The 18,471-nt window shown below is 38.5% G+C and overlaps 1 protein-coding gene and 2 non-coding genes across 3 annotated transcripts in view; all 3 read left to right on the top strand.

Moving 5' to 3' along the window:
* LOC129134007 (uncharacterized) overlaps positions 1-12,756 on the top strand; it is a 35,241-nt gene extending 22,485 nt beyond the window's left edge. Inside the window, exons 13-16 of the mRNA XM_077193255.1 lie at positions 5,887-5,907; positions 6,066-6,092; positions 8,434-8,661; positions 9,838-12,756. Of these exons, the coding sequence (XP_077049370.1) occupies positions 5,887-5,907; positions 6,066-6,092; positions 8,434-8,661; positions 9,838-10,115 (554 nt within the window). The 3' untranslated portion in view covers positions 10,116-12,756. The remainder of the gene's footprint in view (positions 1-5,886; positions 5,908-6,065; positions 6,093-8,433; positions 8,662-9,837) is intronic.
* A 5,305-nt stretch (positions 12,757-18,061) lies between these two features.
* On the top strand, positions 18,062-18,134 carry TRNAK-UUU (transfer RNA lysine (anticodon UUU)). The gene has a single exon. It is a non-coding gene; the product is annotated as a tRNA-Lys (tRNA).
* A 180-nt stretch (positions 18,135-18,314) lies between these two features.
* Positions 18,315-18,386, top strand: TRNAQ-CUG (transfer RNA glutamine (anticodon CUG)). Its single transcript has one exon. It is a non-coding gene; the product is annotated as a tRNA-Gln (tRNA).
* The last annotated feature ends 85 nt before the right edge of the window (positions 18,387-18,471 follow it).

Below are 18,471 nucleotides of genomic sequence, written 5' to 3'. Positions count from 1 at the left end.
TTATGTTATTAATAATATTCTTAGATTAATTATTATGTTATAATTAACATAATTAATCTAAGAATATTAAACTTAGATTAATATAAAAATTTATTTTTATTAATTATTATTAATTAAGGGATTATAGTGATATCTTAATGATAATTAATAAATAAATAATAATCATTATGTTAATTATAATTACATAATTATTAATACCATAATAATGAGTAATAATTAAATAATTGGGTGTTGAATATAATTTATTACTTAATAATTATGCATTATTAATAATTATAAAAGTGTAGAAATATTATAAGGATAAATTAAAAAATAATTAATAAAATTAAATTAAATTTTAAATTTAATAGAAATAAATAAATTAATAACATTTAATGTTATTAATAATAATTACAATAGTTATTATTATTATTATTATTATTATTATTATTATTATTATTATTATTATTATTATTATTATTATTATTATTATTATTATTTCTTTATATCAGGAATCATTAATTATTTGTGCAGCATTAATTAATGATTAATTGCCAATTAATAGTTAATATTACATTATTATTATTATTATTATTATTATTATTATTATTATTATTATTATTATTATTATATAATTTATTGATAGCAGCAACCATGAATCATTTCTCCAGCATTAATTAATGATTAATTTCCAATTAATAATTAATATAATAATAATAATAATAATAATAATAATAATAATAATAATAATAATTTATAGCAGCAATCATGAATCATTTGTCCAGCATTAATTAATGATTAATTTCCAATTAATAATTAATTTATTATTATTATTATTATTATTATTATTATTATTATTATTATTATTATTATTATTGTTATTGTTATTGTTATTGTTATTGTTATTGTTATTGTTATTATTATTAATGAATAATTTGTCCAGCATTAATTAATGATTAATTTCCAATTAATAATTATATAATAATAATAATAATAATAATAATAATAATAATAATAATAATAATAATAATAATAATAATAATAATAATAATTTGTCCAGCATTAATTAATGATTAATTGCCAATTAATAATTTCCATTTTTGGTTCTTTCAGAGGAGGTGACAGAGAAACTCCAGAGGGGTAAAAATTGAGATTTCGGCTCATTAATTCTCTAATAATTAATTCAATAATTAATTAATGAATTCAATTATGAATTCATTAATTACATAATTAATTAATTAATTCAATTATTAATTAATTCTGCGAGGGATAATTCAGGGTTTTTTTTTTGAAGAGGGACACAAAAAGGGGAAAATTCCAATTAAAAATTAATTATTAATCAATTTATTAATATTAATAGTAGAATATTCATTAATTATCATTAATTAATAAGAATTATTTTACCTTTCTAAGAAAAATAATTAATTTATTAATAATTGTAATTTTCTCTTAGTCAATAATAATAAAATTATTATTTTAATATTATAGATATTCAATTTTATTAAATAATTAAAATATTAATATAAATTATATTAATAGTTATTAATTTAGAATACAATAATTTTTAATAATTATTAATAATAACAAATTATTAATTAGTAATTAATAATTTCTAACAATTATTTTGAGTTTTCTAATTACAATCAATTAATAAAATAATAATTCTTAATAATAAATAATAAATAATAAAAATAATAAAAATAATAAATAATAACAGCATTGTAAAATAATTAATTAATAATGAAAAATTAATTAATAATTATTAATCTCTAATAAAATTTAAGTTCTAAAGATAAAATAATATTAATACAATAATAATTAATATTGATTTCTAATAAAATCAATTTTATAATAGTAAATTAATGATAATAAAATATTCATTAATAATTCTTCATTTCTAATAATTTATTTTTGTCCTAATAAATAAATAATAATGAATTATTCATTAATAATTATTAATTGCTAATAAGAAATTCCATTTTCTAGTAGCAAATTAATAATCACAAATTATTCATTAATAACTTCTCATTTCTTAAAATAAATTAAATTATCCTATAATTAATTAAAATTATTCATTAATAATGATTATTTTCAACAATAATTTTTCTAATAATTCAATTTTTTTATAAACAATATTAATTAATTATTCATTTTTAATAACATTTACATTTTCTAATGATTAATTAATAATTATGCCGGATTTATTAGCAATTATTAATTTCTAATAATTAATAAATAAATTAATTAAAATCCCCCAATTCCCCAATTTCCTTTTCTGCCCCCACAGAGAAACTGGAGATGGAGGCGAGGCTGGGTGAGGCGCTAATTAATGAGGGATTAATTAATGAGGGATTAGCCAGGGATTAATTAATTAATTATTAGCCAGTGATTAATTAATGAGTTAGTAGCCAGTAATTAATTAATGATTGATTAGACAGGGACCAATGAATGAGTTATTAGCCATTGATTAATTAATGAGTTATTAGCCAGGGATTAATTAATGATTGTTTAGATAGGGACTCATTAATGATTGATTATAGACTAGTTAATGAGTTATTAGCCATTGATTAATTAAGGAGTTATTAGCCAGTGATAAATTAATTAGTAGCCAGTGATTAATTATTGATTGATTAGCCAGGGATTAATTAATGAGTGATTAGCCAGGGACCAATGAATGCGTTATTAGCCATTGATTAATTAATGAGTTAGTAGCCATTGATTAATTAATGAGTTAGTAGCCATTGATTAATTAATGATTGTTTAGATAGGGACTCATTAATGATTGATTATAGACTAATTAATGAGTTATTAGCCATTGATTAATTAATGAGTTATTAGCCAGTGATTAATTAATGAATTATTAGCCAGTGAGTAATTAATGATTGTTTAGACAGGGACTAATTAATGATTGATTAGAGACTAATTAATGACTGATAAGACAGGGACCAATTAATGATTGATTAGGCATAGGTTAATTATGTTTGATTAGAGACTAATTAATGAGTTATTAGCTATTAACTAATTAATGATTGATTTGACAGGGACCAATTATTGATTGATAATAGACTAATTAATGAGTTATTAGCCAGTGATTAATTAATGATTGATTAGACAGGGACCAATTAATAATTGATTAGGCATTGACGGATTAATGACTGATTAGACAGGGAGCAATTAATGATGGATTAGGCATAGGCAAATTAATAATTGATTAGAGAGAGACTCATTAATGATTGATTAGGTATACGTTAATTAATGACTGATTAGAGACTAATTAATGATTGATTAGGCATTGACTCATTTATGAGTGATTAAACAGGGACCAATCAATGATTGATTAGGCATTGACTAATTAATGATTGATTAGACAAGGACTCATTAATGACTGATTAGAGACTAATTAATGATTGATTATAGACTCATTAATGATTGATTATAGACTCATTAATGATTGATTAGAAATTGGCTAATTAATTATTGATTAGACAGGGACTAATCAATGATTGGTTAGGCAAAAGCTAATTATTGCTTGATTAGAGACTCATTAATGATTGATTAGGTATACGTTAATTAATGACTGATTAGAGTCTAATTAATGAGTTATTAGCCATTGATTGATTAATGATTAATTAGACAGGGACCAATGAATGATTGATTAGGCATAGGTTAATTAATGATTGTTTAGACAGGGACTCATTAATGATTGATTAGAGAATAATTAATGACTTATTAGCCATTGACTAATTAATGATTAATTAGACAGGGACCAAATAATTATTGATTAGGCATTGACTAATTAATGACTGCTTAGAGACTAATTAATGAGTTATTAGCCATTGATTGATTAATGATTAATTAGATTGAGGCCAATGAATGATTGATTAGGCATAGGTTAATTAATGATTGATTAGAGACTAATTAATGATTGATTAGGCATAGGCTAATTAATGATTTATTAGACAGGGACCAAATAATTATTGATTAGCCATTGGCTAATTAATGATTGATTAAACATCAGCTAATTAACGATTGATTAAACACAGCCCAATTAATGATTGATAAGGCATTGACTAATTAATGACTGAATAGAGACTAATTAATGAGTTTTTAGCCATTGACTAATTAATGACTGATTAGACAGGGACCAATTAATGACTGATTAGACAAGAACTCATTTATGATTGATTATAGACTAATTAATGATTGATTAGGCATTGACTAATTAATGACTGATTAGAGACTAATTAATGATTGATTAGGCATTGACTCATTAATGATTGATTAGAGACTAATTAACGATTGATTAAACACAGAACAATTAATTATTGATTAGGCATTGACGGATTAATGACTGATTAGACAGGGAGTAATTAACGATTGATTAAACACAGACCAATTAATGATTGATTAGCCATTGACTAATTAATGACTGATTAGACAGGGACCAACCAATGATTGATTAGGCATAGGCGACTTAATGATTGATTAGACAAGCACTCATTAATGATTGATTAGAGACTAATTAATGATTGATTAGACAAGCACTCATTAATGATTGATTAGAGACTAATTAATGATTGATTAGACAAGCACTCATTAATGATTGATTAGAGACTAATTAATGATTGATTAGACAAGCACTCATTAATGATTGATTAGAGACTAATTAATGATTGATTAGACAAGCACTCATTAATGATTGATTAGAGACTAATTAATGATTGATTAGACAAGCACTCATTAATGATTGATTAGAGACTAATTAATGATTGATTAGCCATTGACTAATTAATGACTGATTAGACAAGGACTCATTAATGATTGATTAGACAGGGACCAAATATTTATTGATTAGGCATTGACTAATTAATAACTGATTAGAGACTAATTAATGATTAATATGACAGAGTGTCCCAGGTGTGTCCCCATTGTCCCCATTGTCCCCAGCTGTCCCAGGTGTCCCCATTGTCCCCTCAGGTGTCCCCATTGTCCCTCAGGTGTCCCCAGATGTCCCCAGGTGTCCCCATTGTCCCCAGGTGTCTCCCCAGCTGTCCCCAGGTGTCCCCTCAGGTGTCCCCATTGTCCCCAGGTGTCCCCAGGTGTCTTCATTGTCCCCAAGCCCCCCCGGTGTCCCCAGGTGTCCCAGATGTGTCCCAGGTGTCCCCATTGTCCCCTCAGGTGTGCCCTCAGGTGTCCCAGGTGTCCCCAGGTGTCCCCAGGTGTCCCCTCAGGTGTCCCAGGTGTCCCCAGGTGTCCCCATTGTCCCCAGGTGTCCCCAGCTGTCCCCAGGTGTCCCCTCAGGTGTCCCCAGGTCTCTCAGGTGTCCCAGGTGTCCCCAGCTGTCCCCAGGTGTCCCAGGTGTGTCCCCATTGTCCCCATTGTCCCCAAGCCCCCCCAGGTGTCCCCAGGTGTCCCCATTGTCCCCAGGTGTCCCCAAGCCCCCCCAGGTGTCCCTCAGGTGTCCCCAGGTGTCCCCAGCTGTCCCAGGTGTCCCCAGGTATCCCCAGCTGTCCCCATTGTCCCTCAGGTGTCCCCAGGTGTCCCCAGGTGTCCCCATTGTCCCCATTGTCCCCATTGTCCCCAGCTGTCCCCAGGTGTCCCCAGGTGTCCCCATTGTCCCCAGGTGTCCCCAGGTGTCCCCTCAGGTGTCCCAGGTGTCCCCAGTGTCCCCATTGTCCCCCAGGTGTCCCCATTGTCCCCAGTTGTCCCAGGTGTCCCCAGGTGTCCCCTCAGGTGTCCCTCAGGTGTCCCCAGCTGTCCCTCAGGTGTCCCAGGTGTGTCCCCATTGTCCCCATTGTCTCCATTGTCCCCAAGCCCCCCCAGGTGTCCCCAGGTGTCCCCAGGTGTGTCCCCATTGTCCCCCCCAGGTGTCCCCCCCTCACTGTCTCCGTTCATTTCTCGTTCCAGGGCAGATCCAGGCCCAGCTCGGTGAGCGCTTCCGGCCCTATGCAAATGAGCTGCCCTTCATGAGCTAATTACGGATAATTAGTGCTAATTAATTACCGTTAATTAGTGCTAAATAGCGCTAATTGCCGCTAATTAATTGGCGCTAATTGCTGCTAATTGGCGCCGCTGCTTTCCCACAGATTTCCGACGGGCTCAGAGCCACGCGGGTGAGTCCGGCCCAAATCTTCATCTTCTTCTTCCTCTTCCTCTTCCTCCTCCTCCTCTTCCTCTTCCTCCTTGTCCTCCTCCTCTTCCTCTTCCTCCTCCTCTTCCTCTTCCCTTTCCCCTTCCCGTTCCTCCTCCTCTTCCTCTTCTTCCTCTTCCTCATCCTCTTCCTGTTCCCATTTATCTTCCTCATCCTCTTCCTCTTCCCCTTTCTCATCCTCTTTTTCATCCTCTTCCTCTTCTTCACCCTCCTCCTTTTTCCCTTCCTCTTCCTCCCCCTCCTCCTCCACTTCCTCTTCCCATTCCTCTTCCTCTTCCTCATCCTGTTCTCCTTCCCATTCCTTTTCCTCTTCCTCACCCTCCTCCTTTTTGCCTTCTCCTTCCTCTTCCTCATCCTTTTTCTCTTCCTGTTCCCATTCCTCTTCTTCATCCTCTTCCTCTTCCTCATCCCATTCCCGTTCCTCTTCCTCCTCCTCTTCCTCGTCATCTTCCCCTTCCTCTTCCTGTTCATGTTCCCATTCCCGTTCCTGGTCCTCTTCCTCATCCTCTTCCTCCTCCTCTTCCTCCTTTTCCTTGTCCTCTTCCTGGTCCCCATCCTCATCCTCTTCCTGTTCCCAGTCCTCTTCCTCTTTCTCTTTCTCTTCTTCCTCTTCCTCTTCCTCTTCCTCTTCCTCGTCCTCTTCCTGTTCCCATTTATCTTCCTCATCCTCTTCCTCTTCCTCTTCCCCTTTCTCATCCTCTTCCTCTTCCCCTTTCTCATCCTCTTTTTCATCCTCTTCCTCTTCCTCACCCTCCTCCTGTTTGCCTTCCTCTTCCTCATCCTCATCCTTTTTCTCTTCCTGTTCCCATTCCTCCTCTTCATCCTCTTCCTCTTCCTCATCCCATTCCCGTTCCTCTTCCTCATCCTCTTCCTGTTCCTATTCACGTTCCTGTTCCTGGTCCTCTTCTTCCTTCTCTTCCTCCTCCTCTTCCTCATCCTCTTCCTCTTCCTCTTCGTCTTCTTCCTCTTCCTCACTCTCCTCCTTTTTGCCTTCTCCTTCCTCTTCCTTTTCCTTGTCCTGTTCCCAGTCCTCTTTCTCTTCTTCCTGTTCTTCATCCTCATCCTCATCCTCATCCTCATCCTCATCCTTTTTCTCTTCCTGTTCCCATTCCTCTTCTTCATCCTCTTCCTCTTCCTCTTCCCATTCCCGTTCCTCTTCCTCCTCCTCTTCCTCGTCATCTTCCTCTTCCTCATCCTCTTCCTGTTCCTATTCACGCTCCCGTTCCTGATCCTCTTCCTCTTCCTCTTTCCTCTTCCTCTTCCCCTTTTTCATCCTCTTCCTCACCCTCCTCCTTTTTGCCTTCCCCTTCCCCTTCCTCTTCCTTGTCCTCTTCCTGTTCCCAGTCCTCTTCCTCTTTCTCTTCTTCCTCATCCTCATCCTCTTTTTCATCCTCTTCCTCATCCTCTTCCTCATCCTTTTTCTCTTCCTGTTCCCATTCCTCTTCTTCATGCTCTTCCTCTTCCTCATCCCATTCCCATTCCTCTTCCTCTTCCCCTATCAATCCCTATCAAACCTTATCAAACCTTATCAAACCTTATCAAACACTATCAAACCATATTAAACCCTATCAAATGCTATCAAATCCTATCAAACCTTATCAAAACCCTATCAAACCCTATCAAATGCTATCACAAGCTATCAAATGCTATAAAACCTTATCAAACCCTATCAAATCCTATCAAACACGATCAAACCCCTATCAAACCCTATCAAACCCTCTCAAACCCCTATCAAACCCTATCAAACCCTATCAAACGTTATCAAACCCTGATCAAACCCTATCAAACCCTATCAAACCTATCAAATCCTATCAAACCCTATCAAACCCTATCAAACCCTATCAAACCCTATCAAACCCTGATCAAACCCTATCAAACCCTATCAAACCCCTATCAAACCCTCTCAAACCCTTATCAAACCCTATCAAACCCCTATCAAACCCTATCAAAACCCCTATCAAGCCCTATCAAACGATATCAAACTCCTATCAAACCTATCAAACCCTTAACAAACCCTATCAAACCCCTATCAAATGCTATCAAACACTATCAAACCCCTATCAAACCCTATCAAACCCTACCAAACCCCTACAAAACCCTATCAAACCCTATCAAACCCTATCAAACCCTCTCAAACCCTATCAAACCCTATCAAATGTTATCAAACCCTTATCAAACCCCTATCAAACCCTATCAAACCCTATCAAACCCTTATCAAACCCTATCAAACCCTATCAAACCCTATCAAATCCTATCAAGCCCTATCAAACCCTTATCAAAGGCCCCCCTCCACTCTTTCCCAGTCTCGCTGACGCTGGATGAGAGCTGCACCCACCCGGCCCTGCTGATCCGGGGCCGATCCCGAATCCTCGGCCCCGATCCCGGATCCCGAATCCCCGATCCCGGATCCCGGCCCCTGGCTGTGGCTCGGGAGGGATTTTCCTGCGGGAAGCACTACTGGGAAGTGGAGCTGGGAGACAGCAGCGACTGGGAAGTGGGCGTGCTCCGGGATTCCGTCCGCGATTCCATCCGGGATTCCCTGAGGGATCCAGTCCGGGATTCCGTCCGGGATTCCGTCCGCGATTCCATCCGGGATTCCATCCGGGATTCCCTGAGGGATCCAGTCCAGGATTCCCTGAGAGATCCAATCCGGGATTCTGTCCGGGATTCCCTGAGGGATCCAATCCAGGATTCCCTGAGGGATCCCATCCCGGATCCCATCCCAGATTCCCTGCAGGATTCCATTCAGGATTCCACCCCAAATTCCATCCCGGATCCCGTCCCCGGTTCCCTGTGGGTTCCCATTGCAGATCCCATCCCAAATTCCATCCCAGATCCTATCCCAAAATCCATCCCGAATTCCATCCCAAATTCCATCCCGGATCCCATCCTGGATCCCGTCCCAGATCCCATCCCAAATTCCATTCCAGATCCCATCCCGGATCCCATCCCAGATCCCATTCCAGATCCCCTGGGGGTTCTCATCCCGGATCCCATCCCAGATCCCATTCCAGATCCCATCCCAAATTCCATGTGGGATCCCACCCCAGATTCCCTGAGGGTTCCCATCCCGGATCCCATCCCAGATCCCACCCCGGATCCCATCCCAAATCCCGTCCCCAATTCCCTGAGGGTTCCCACCCTGGATCTCATCCCGGGTCCCATCCCCGATTCCCTGAGGGTTCCAATCCCAGATCCCACCCCGGATCCCATCCCAGATCCCATCCCAGGTTCCCTGAATCCCACCCCAGATCCCACCCCGGATCCCACCCCGGATCCCACCCCGGATCCCACCCCAGATCCCATCCCAGATCCCGTCCCAGATTCCCTGAGGGATCCCATCCTGGATCCCGTCCCCAATTCCCTGCAGGTTCCCATCCCAGATCCCATCCCCGATCCCATCCCAGATCCCACCCCAGATCCCACTCCTGATTCCGTGAGGGTTCCCATCCCAGATCCCACCCCGGATCCCATCCCAGATCCCATCCCAGATTCCCTGAATCCCACCCCAGATCCCACCCCAGATCCCACCCCGGATCCCACCCCAGATCCCATCCCAGATTCCCTGAATCCCACCCCAGATCCCACCCCGGATCCCATCCCAGATCCCACCCCAGATTCCCTGAATCCCACCCCAGATCCCATCCCAGATTCCCTGAATCCCACCCCGGCTCCCACCCTGAATCCCACCCCGGCTCCCCTGTGGGGCGATTCCCTGCCGTCCCTCCCCGAGGGAGCGGCCGCAGCCCTGGGCTATTCCGGGGGTGAGTTCCGGCTGCGGGCCGGGCGCCTGGAGCGGCGCCGCGGGCGCTGCCGCGTGCTGGGCCTGCTGCTGGACCACGAGCGGCGCCTGCTGCAGTTCTTCGACGCCGAGGAGAAGCAGCTGCTGGCATCCACCCCCCTGAGGATCCCCGGGATTCTCTTCCCCTTCTTCAGGCCGGGATCTGGCGGGAACGGGCTGGGGATCCGCCCCGTGAGGGCTTGAAATAGAGCTGGGGAATGTTCGTGATTAAAAGTGAAATTTAGACTTGTATATTTAAATTATTCCCATTTTAGAATTCCAGTTATACCCTAGGCCAAACCCTTTGAAATGTTCACATTTAAAAATTAAATTCCCTGAGAAATATTCAAATAATTTTTTAATTTTCAAATTTCAAATATTCACTGATGTTAAGCCAAAAATTAACCCTCAGCCTAAAACTAAGCCTAAGCCTAAGCCTGATCTGTTCCCGTTCTTCAGGCCGGGATCTGGCGGGAACGGGCTGGGGATCCGCCCCGTGAGGGCTTGAAACAGAGCTGGGGAATGTTCGTGGTTAAAAGTGAAATTTAGACTTGTATATTTACACTTCTATATTCAAATTATTCTCGTTTTCAAATTACAGTTATCCCAGAACAAAGCCTTTGAAATGGTTGCATATGAAAAGGAAATTCCCTGTTAAATATTCCAATAATTCTCCATTAGTTATTTCAAATATTCACTGACACTGACCTAAACAATAACCCAAAGCCTAAGCCTAACTCTAACCCTAATCCTTACCTAAATCCAAATTAGAATTTAAATATTCAAATGATTCCTATTTTAATATTACAATTATCCCCTTACCCTGACACTGACCATGACCCAAACCCAAACCCAAACCCAAAACCCAACCCTAACCCTAACATTTACATATTCAAATTATTCCCATTTTAGAATTCCAATTATCCCCTAGGCCAAACCCTTTAAAATATTCACATTTAAAAATTAAATTCCCTGAGAAATATTCAAATAATTTTTTTAATTTTCAAATTTCAAATATTCACTGATGTTAAGCCAAAAATTAACCCTCAGCCTAAAACTAAGCCTAAGCCTAAGCCTGATCTGTTCCCGTTCTTCAGGCCAGGATCTGGCGGGAACGGGCTGGGGATCCGCCCCGTGAGGGCTTGAAACAGAGCTGGGGAATGTTCGTGGTTAAAAATGAAATTTAGACTTGTATATTTAAATTATTCCCATTTTAGAATTCCAGTTATACCCTAGGCCAAACCCTTTGAAATATTCACATTTAAAAATTTAATTCCCTGAGAAATATTCAAATAATTTTTTTAATTTTCAAATTTCAAATATTCACTGGTGTTAAGCCAAAAATTAACCCTCAGCCTAAAACTAAGCCTAAGCCTAAGCCTGATCTGTTCCCGTTCTTCAGGCCAGGATCTGGCGGGAACGGGCTGGGGATCCGCCCCGTGAGGGCTTGAAACAGAGCTGGGGAATGTTCGTGGTTAAAAATGAAATTTAGACTTGTATATTTACACTTCTATATTCAAATTATTCTCATTTTAGAATTCCAATTATCCCCTAGAACAAAGCCTTTGAAATGGTTGCATATGAAAGTGAAATTCGCTGTTAAATATTCAAATAATTCTCCATTAGTTATTTCAAATATTCACTGACACTGACCTAAACAATAACCCAAAGCCTAAGCCTAACTCCAACCCTAATCCTTACCCAAATCCAAATTAGAATTTAAATATTCAAATGATTCCTATTTTAATATTACAATTATCCCCTTACCCTGACACTGACCATGACCCAAACCCAAACCCAAAACCCAACCCTAACCCTGACATTTGCATATTCAAATTATTCCCATTTTAAAATTCCAGTTATACCCTAGGCCAAACCCTTTGAAATGTTCACATTTAAAAATTAAATTCCCTGAGAAATATTCAAATAATTTTTTTAATTTTCAAATTTCAAATATTCACTGATGTTAAGCCAAAAATTAACCCTCAGCCTAAAACTAAGCCTAAGCCTAAGCCTGATCTGTTCCCGTTCTTCAGGCCGAGATCTGGCGGGAACGGGCTGGGGATCCGCCCCGTGAGGGCTTGAAACAGAGCTGGGGAATGTTCGTGGTTAAAAATGAAATTTACACTTCTATATTCAAATTATTCTCATTTTAGAATTCCAATTATCCCCTAGAACAAAGCCTTTGAAATATTCACATTTAAAAATGAAATTCCCTGTTAAATATTCCAATAATTCTCCATTAATTATTTCAAATATTCACTGGTGCTGACCCTAACACAAACCCAAAACCCTAACCCTGACATTTGCATATTCAAATTATTCTCATTTTAGAATTCCAATTATCCCCTAGTCCAAACCCTTTGAAATGTTCACATTTAAAAATTAAATTCCCTGAGAAATACTCAAATATTTTTTTTAATTTTCAAATTTCAAATATTCACTGATGTTAAGCCAAAAATTAACCCTAAGACTAAGCCTAAGCCTAAGCCTAAGCCTGATCTGTTCCCGTTCTTCAGGCCGGGATCTGGCGGGAACGGGCTGGGGATCCGCCCCGTGAGGGCTTGAAACAGAGCTGGGGAATGTTCGTGGTTAAAAATGAAATTTAGACTTGTATATTTACACTTCTATATTCAAATTATTCTCATTTTAGAATTCCAATTATCCCCTAGAACAAAGCCTTTGAAATGGTTGCATATGAAAGTGAAATTCGCTGTTAAATATTCAAATAATTCTCCATTAGTTATTTCAAATATTCACTGGTGCTGACCCTAACACAAACCCAAAACCCAACCCTAACCCTGACATTTATATATTCAAATTATTCCCATTTTAGAATTCCAATTATTCCTCTAGGCCAAACCCTTTGAAATATTTACATTTAAAAATTAAATTCGCTGTTAAATATTCAAATCATTCTCGTTTTATTATTTCAAATATTCACAGATGGTAACACAAACACTAAGTCGAAGTCTAAGGCTAACTCTAACCCTAATCCTTACCCAAAACCAAATTAGAATTTAAATATTCAAATGATTCCTATTTTAATGTTACAATTATAACCAAAACCTGACCTTAATCCTAACCCTAACCCTGACATTTACATATTCAAATTATTCTCATTTTAGAATTCCAATTATACCCTAGGCCAAACCCTTTGAAATATTCACATTTAAAAATTAAATTCCCTGATAAATATTCAAATAATTCTCATTTTATTATTTCAAATATTCACCGACACTCACCCTAAGCCTAAACCTACCTCTAACCCTAATCCTTACCCAAAACCAAATTAGAATTTTAATATTCAAATGATTCCTATTTTAATATTACAATTATAACCAAAACCTGACCTTAACCCTAACCCTGACATTTATATATTCAAATTATTCCCATTTTAGAATTCCAGTTATACCCTAGGCCAAACCCTTTGAAATATTCACATTTAAAAATTAAATTCGCTGTTAAATATGCAAATAATTCTCATTTTATTATTTCAAATATTCACCGACACTCACCCCAAGCCTAAACCTAACTCTAACCCTAATCCTTACCCAAAACCAAATTAGAATTTAAAGTTTCAAATGATTCTCATTTTAACATTCCAATTATCCCCTAAGCCTGACACTATCACCCTAACCCTAACCCTGACATTTACATATTCAAATTATTCCCATTTTAGAATTCCACTTATACCCTAGGCCAAACCCTTTGAAATATTCACATTTAAAAATTAAATTCCCTGTTAAATATTCAAATAATTCTCATTTTATTATTTCAAATATTCACTGACACTCACCCAAATATTAAAGCTAAGCCTAAACCTACCACTGTCCCTAATCCTTACTCAAACCCAAATTAGAATTTAAATATTCAAATGATTCCTATTTTAATATTACAATTATAACCAAAACCTGACCTTAACCCTAACCCTGACATTTACATATTCAAATTATTCCCATTTTAGAATTCCAGTTATACCCTAGGCCAAACCCTTTGAAATAGTCACATTTAAAAATTAAATTCCCTGTTAAATATTCAAATAATTCTCCTTTAATTATTTCAAATATTCACTGACACTCACCCAAATATCAAACCTAAGCCTAAACATACCACTATCCCTAATCCTTACCCTAGCCCAAATTAGAATTTAAATATTCAAATGATTCCTATTTTAATATTACAATTATAACCAAAACCTGACCTTAATCCTAGCCCTAACCCTGACATTTACATATTCAAATTATTCTCATTTTAACATTCCAATTATCCCCTAAAAATTTTAAATTTTTGCATTTGAAATTTAAATTTCCTGTTAAACATTCAAATAATTCTCATTTTATTGTTTCAAATATTCACTGACACTGACCTAAACAATAACCCAAAGCCTAAGCCTAACTCTAACCCTAATCCTTGCCCTAACCCAAATTAGAATTTAAATATTCAAATGATTCCTATTTTAATATTACAATTATCCCCTAACCCTAATGACACTGATGATGACCCTAATGCAACCCAAAATATTAAATGGAGTAAATAAATGGAAAAATCACAATTAAAAATTAAATTTTCCTATAAATATTCTAATAATTGTCATTTTAATATTCCAGATTTTAATTATTTGTAACACTAAACCTTACCCTAAACTTAACCCTAAAACCAATCCCCACCCTTTGGAATAATCAATCACAAAAATTAAATTCCCAGTTAAATATTCCAATAATTCTCATTCCAATATGCCAAATATTCACTGACCATAAACCTCACCCTAAACCCAACCCTAATCCTAACCCTAAATATGGCCATGACCCTAAGCCTAACCCTAATCCTTATCCTAACCCAAATTTAAATTTAAAACATTCAAATTATTCCCATTTTAATCTTGCAATTATCCCCTAACCTTACTCTGATACTGACAATGACCCAAACCCAAGCCCTAAACCTGACCCTAACCCTAAACCTATGGAATATTTGCATTTAAAATTAAATTCCCTGTTAAATATTCAAATTATTCTCATTTTAAAATTCCGATTATCCCCTAAGCCTAAACCGAACCCCGACCCTTTGGAATATACACTTTTAAAAATTAAATTCTCTGTAAAATATCCAAATTATTCTAAATTTACAATTCAAATGATACCCTAACCCAAACCCTAAACTGAACACTTTGGAATATTTGCTTTAAAAAATTAAGTCCCTGTTAAATATACAAATTACTCTCGTTTTAATATTCCAAATATTTTCAAACCGCAACCGTGTCCTTAACCCTAACCCAAATTCCAATATGAATATTCAAATTATTCACATTTTATATTCAAATTATCCCCTAACCCTGACCCCGATCCCAACCAAAACCCTAACCCTAAACCTGAACCTAACCCAAATTAATATTTAAATATTCAAATTATTTGCATTTTAATATTCCAAATATTCCCTAACCCTCACCCTAACCCTATTTGCTTGAAAAAATAATTAAAAATTATGATATAAAATATAATATTATATTAAAATATTATAAAAAATAAAAAATTTCAATTCTTCTCATTTAAATATACCAATTAGCACCTCACCCTAGGCGACAGTGAGGGGGATGGACATGGAGACACCCAGCAGGAGAGGAGGAATCGAGAGGAAAATCCAAATTTGTGGGTGGGAAACATGAGGGGAGAATAGGGCAGAAAAAGTGAGGTAAAAAATGGGAAAGATAAAGGAAAAAGGGTGGAAAATGTGAGGGGGGGAAATGTGAGGGGAGAAAATGGTGGGAAACGTGAGGGGAGAAAATGGTGGAAAATGCGAGGGGTGAAAATGGAGGGAAATGTGAGGGGAGAAAATGGGGGGAAACGTGAGGGGAGAAAATGGTGGAAAATGTGAGGGGGGAAAATGGTGGGAAATGTGAGGGGAGAAAATGGTGGGATATGTGAGGGGGGGAAATGTGAGCGGAGAAAATGGTGGGAAATGTGAGGGGAAAAAGAGCAGAAAAGGTGAGGTAAAAAATGAGAAAGATAAGGGGAAAAAGGGTGAGAAATGTGAGGGGAGAAAATGGTGGAAAATGTGAGGGGAGAAAATGGTGGGAAATGTGAGGGGGAAAAGAGCAGAAAATATGAGGTAAAAAATGAGAAAGATAAGGGGGAAAAGGGTGAGAAATGTGAGGGGAGAAAATGGGAAATGTGAGGGGTGAAAATGGAGGGAAACGTGAGGGGAGAAAATGTGGGGAAATGTGAGGGGGAAAATGGTGGGAAATGTGAGGGGAGAAAATGGTGGAAAATGTGAGGGGAGAAAATGGTGGGAAATGCAAGGGGAGAAAATGGTGGGAAATGTGAGGGGTGAAAATGGTGGGAAATGGGAGAAAATGGGGGGAAATGTGAGGGGAGAAAATGGTGGGAAATGTGAGGGGGAAAAGAGCAGAAAATATGAGGTAAAAAATGAGAAAGATAAGGGGAAAAAGGGTGAGAAATGTGAGGGGAGAAAATGGAGGGAAATGTGAGGGGAGAAAATGGGGGGAAATGTGAGGGGAGAAAATGGGGGGAAAACATGAGTGGAGAAAATGGGGGGAAATGTGAGGGGAGAAAATGGTGGAAAATGTGTGGAGAGGAAATGGTGGAAAATGTGAGGGGGAAAAGAGTAGAAAAGGTGAGGTAAAAAATGGGAAAGATAAGGGAAAAAAGGGTGAGAAATGTGAGGGGAGAAAATGGTGGGAAATGTGAGGGGAGAAAATGGTGGGAAATGTGAGGGGAGAAAATGGTGGAAAATGTGAGGGGAGAAAATGGGAAATGTGAGGGGAGAAAATGTTGGGAAATGTGAGGGGAGAAAACGGGGGGAAATGTGAGGGGAGAAAATGGAGGAAAATGCAAGGGGAGAAAATGGTGGAAAATGTGAGGGGAGAAAATGTTGGGAAATGTGAGGGGAGAAAATGGTGGGAAATGTGAGGGGAGAAAAGAGCAGGAAACATGAAGGAAAAAGGGCAGAAATCATAAGGTAAGAAAATGGGAAACATGAGGGGGAAAGGCCAGAAAACGTGAGGTAAAAAAAGAGAAATAAGAGGGTGAAAATGGTGGGAAGCATGAGGGGAGAAAATGCTGGGAATAATGAGGGGAAAAAAGGTGGGAAATGTGAGGTAAAAAATGGGAAATAAGAGGCTGAAAATGGCAGGAAGCATAAAGGGGAGGAAATGTTGGGAAACATGAGGGGAGAAAATGTTGGGAAATGTGAGGAGGAAAGAAGGTGGAGATTATGAGGTAAAAAATGGGAAACGTGAGGGGGAAAATGTCAGGAAACGTGAGGGGGGAAAAGGCCAGAAAATGTGAGGTAAAAATGGGAAATAAGAGAGTGAAAATGGTGGGAAGCATGAGGGGAGAAAATGTTGGGAATAGCGAGGGGGAAAAGGGCCAGAAAATGTGAGGTAAAAAACGGGAAATGTGAGTGGGAAATGTCAGGAAACGTGAGGGGGGGAAAGGCCAGAAAACGTGAGGTAAAAATGGGAAATAAGAGAGTGAAAATGGCGGGAAGTATGAGGGGAGAAAATGCTGGGAAATGTGAGGGGGAAAGAAGGTGGAGATTATGAGGTAAAAAATGGGAAACGTGAGGGGGAAAATATCAGGAAACGTGAGGGGGAAACAGGGCGGGAAACATGAGGGGGGGGAAAGGCCAGAATTTTAGTTTTTTTCCCTAAAATCTCGTGTTTCTCCCTAAACCCTCGGGATTTTCCCCAGAATCTTGTGTTTCTCCCTAAAACGTCGGGTTTCTCTCTAAAACCGCGAGATTTGCCCCCAAAACCTCGTGTTTTTCCTTAAAACCTCGGGTTTCTCCCAAAAACCTCGGGTTTCTCCCTAAAATATCAGGTTTTCTCCCGATATCCTCTGGTTTTTCCCTAAAACCTCCTTTTTTTTAAAATTTTTTTTCCAGAATCTCTTCCCCCCCCCCACGCAAAACCTCGGCTTTCTCCCTAAACCTTTTTTTTTCCCCCTCAACAACCGCTCGATTTTTCTCTACAACCGCAAGTTTTTTCCCCCAATCCTTGGACTTTTTCCGAAAATCACGAAGTTTCTCCCCAAATCCTCGGGTTTCTCCCCAAACCCCTTCGATTTCGCCCCAAAACCGCGAGTTTTTCCTCAAATCCAGTTTAATCAGGGCCTGCACGGCACGGCAGCAGAGCCCGGATAGCTCAGTCGGTAGAGCATCAGACTTTTAATCTGAGGGTCCAGGGTTCAAGTCCCTGTTCGGGCGAGTCTCCTTTTCCTCTCTTTTTCCACTTTTTTTCCCAATTTTTTCCCTTTTTTCCCCCTTTTTTTTCCCCCTTTTTTCCTCTTTTCCCAGCCCTCCCCGGGGGTTTCCCGCCCGCTCCCTCAGGGGCGGCCCCGCGGTCTCTTTTTCGTGGCGGAGGGAGCGGCGCGGACGGATCCGGGCGGTCCCATGGTGTAATGGTGAGCACTCTGGACTCTGAATCCAGCGATCCGAGTTCGAATCTCGGTGGGACCTGCGCGCCTCCCTTTTGCTGGGCGGCACCGCCTACAACCCCCGCCCCGAGGAGTCCCGGGGGTGTCCCCACTTTGGGGGTGTCCCC

Source organism: Agelaius phoeniceus, chromosome 37 (assembly GCF_051311805.1).
Source record: "Agelaius phoeniceus isolate bAgePho1 chromosome 37, bAgePho1.hap1, whole genome shotgun sequence".
Taxonomy (NCBI): Eukaryota; Metazoa; Chordata; class Aves; order Passeriformes; family Icteridae; genus Agelaius; species Agelaius phoeniceus.
Note: the sequence above shows the minus strand (reverse complement) of the source record. Positions and strands in the feature narration are given on the sequence as shown.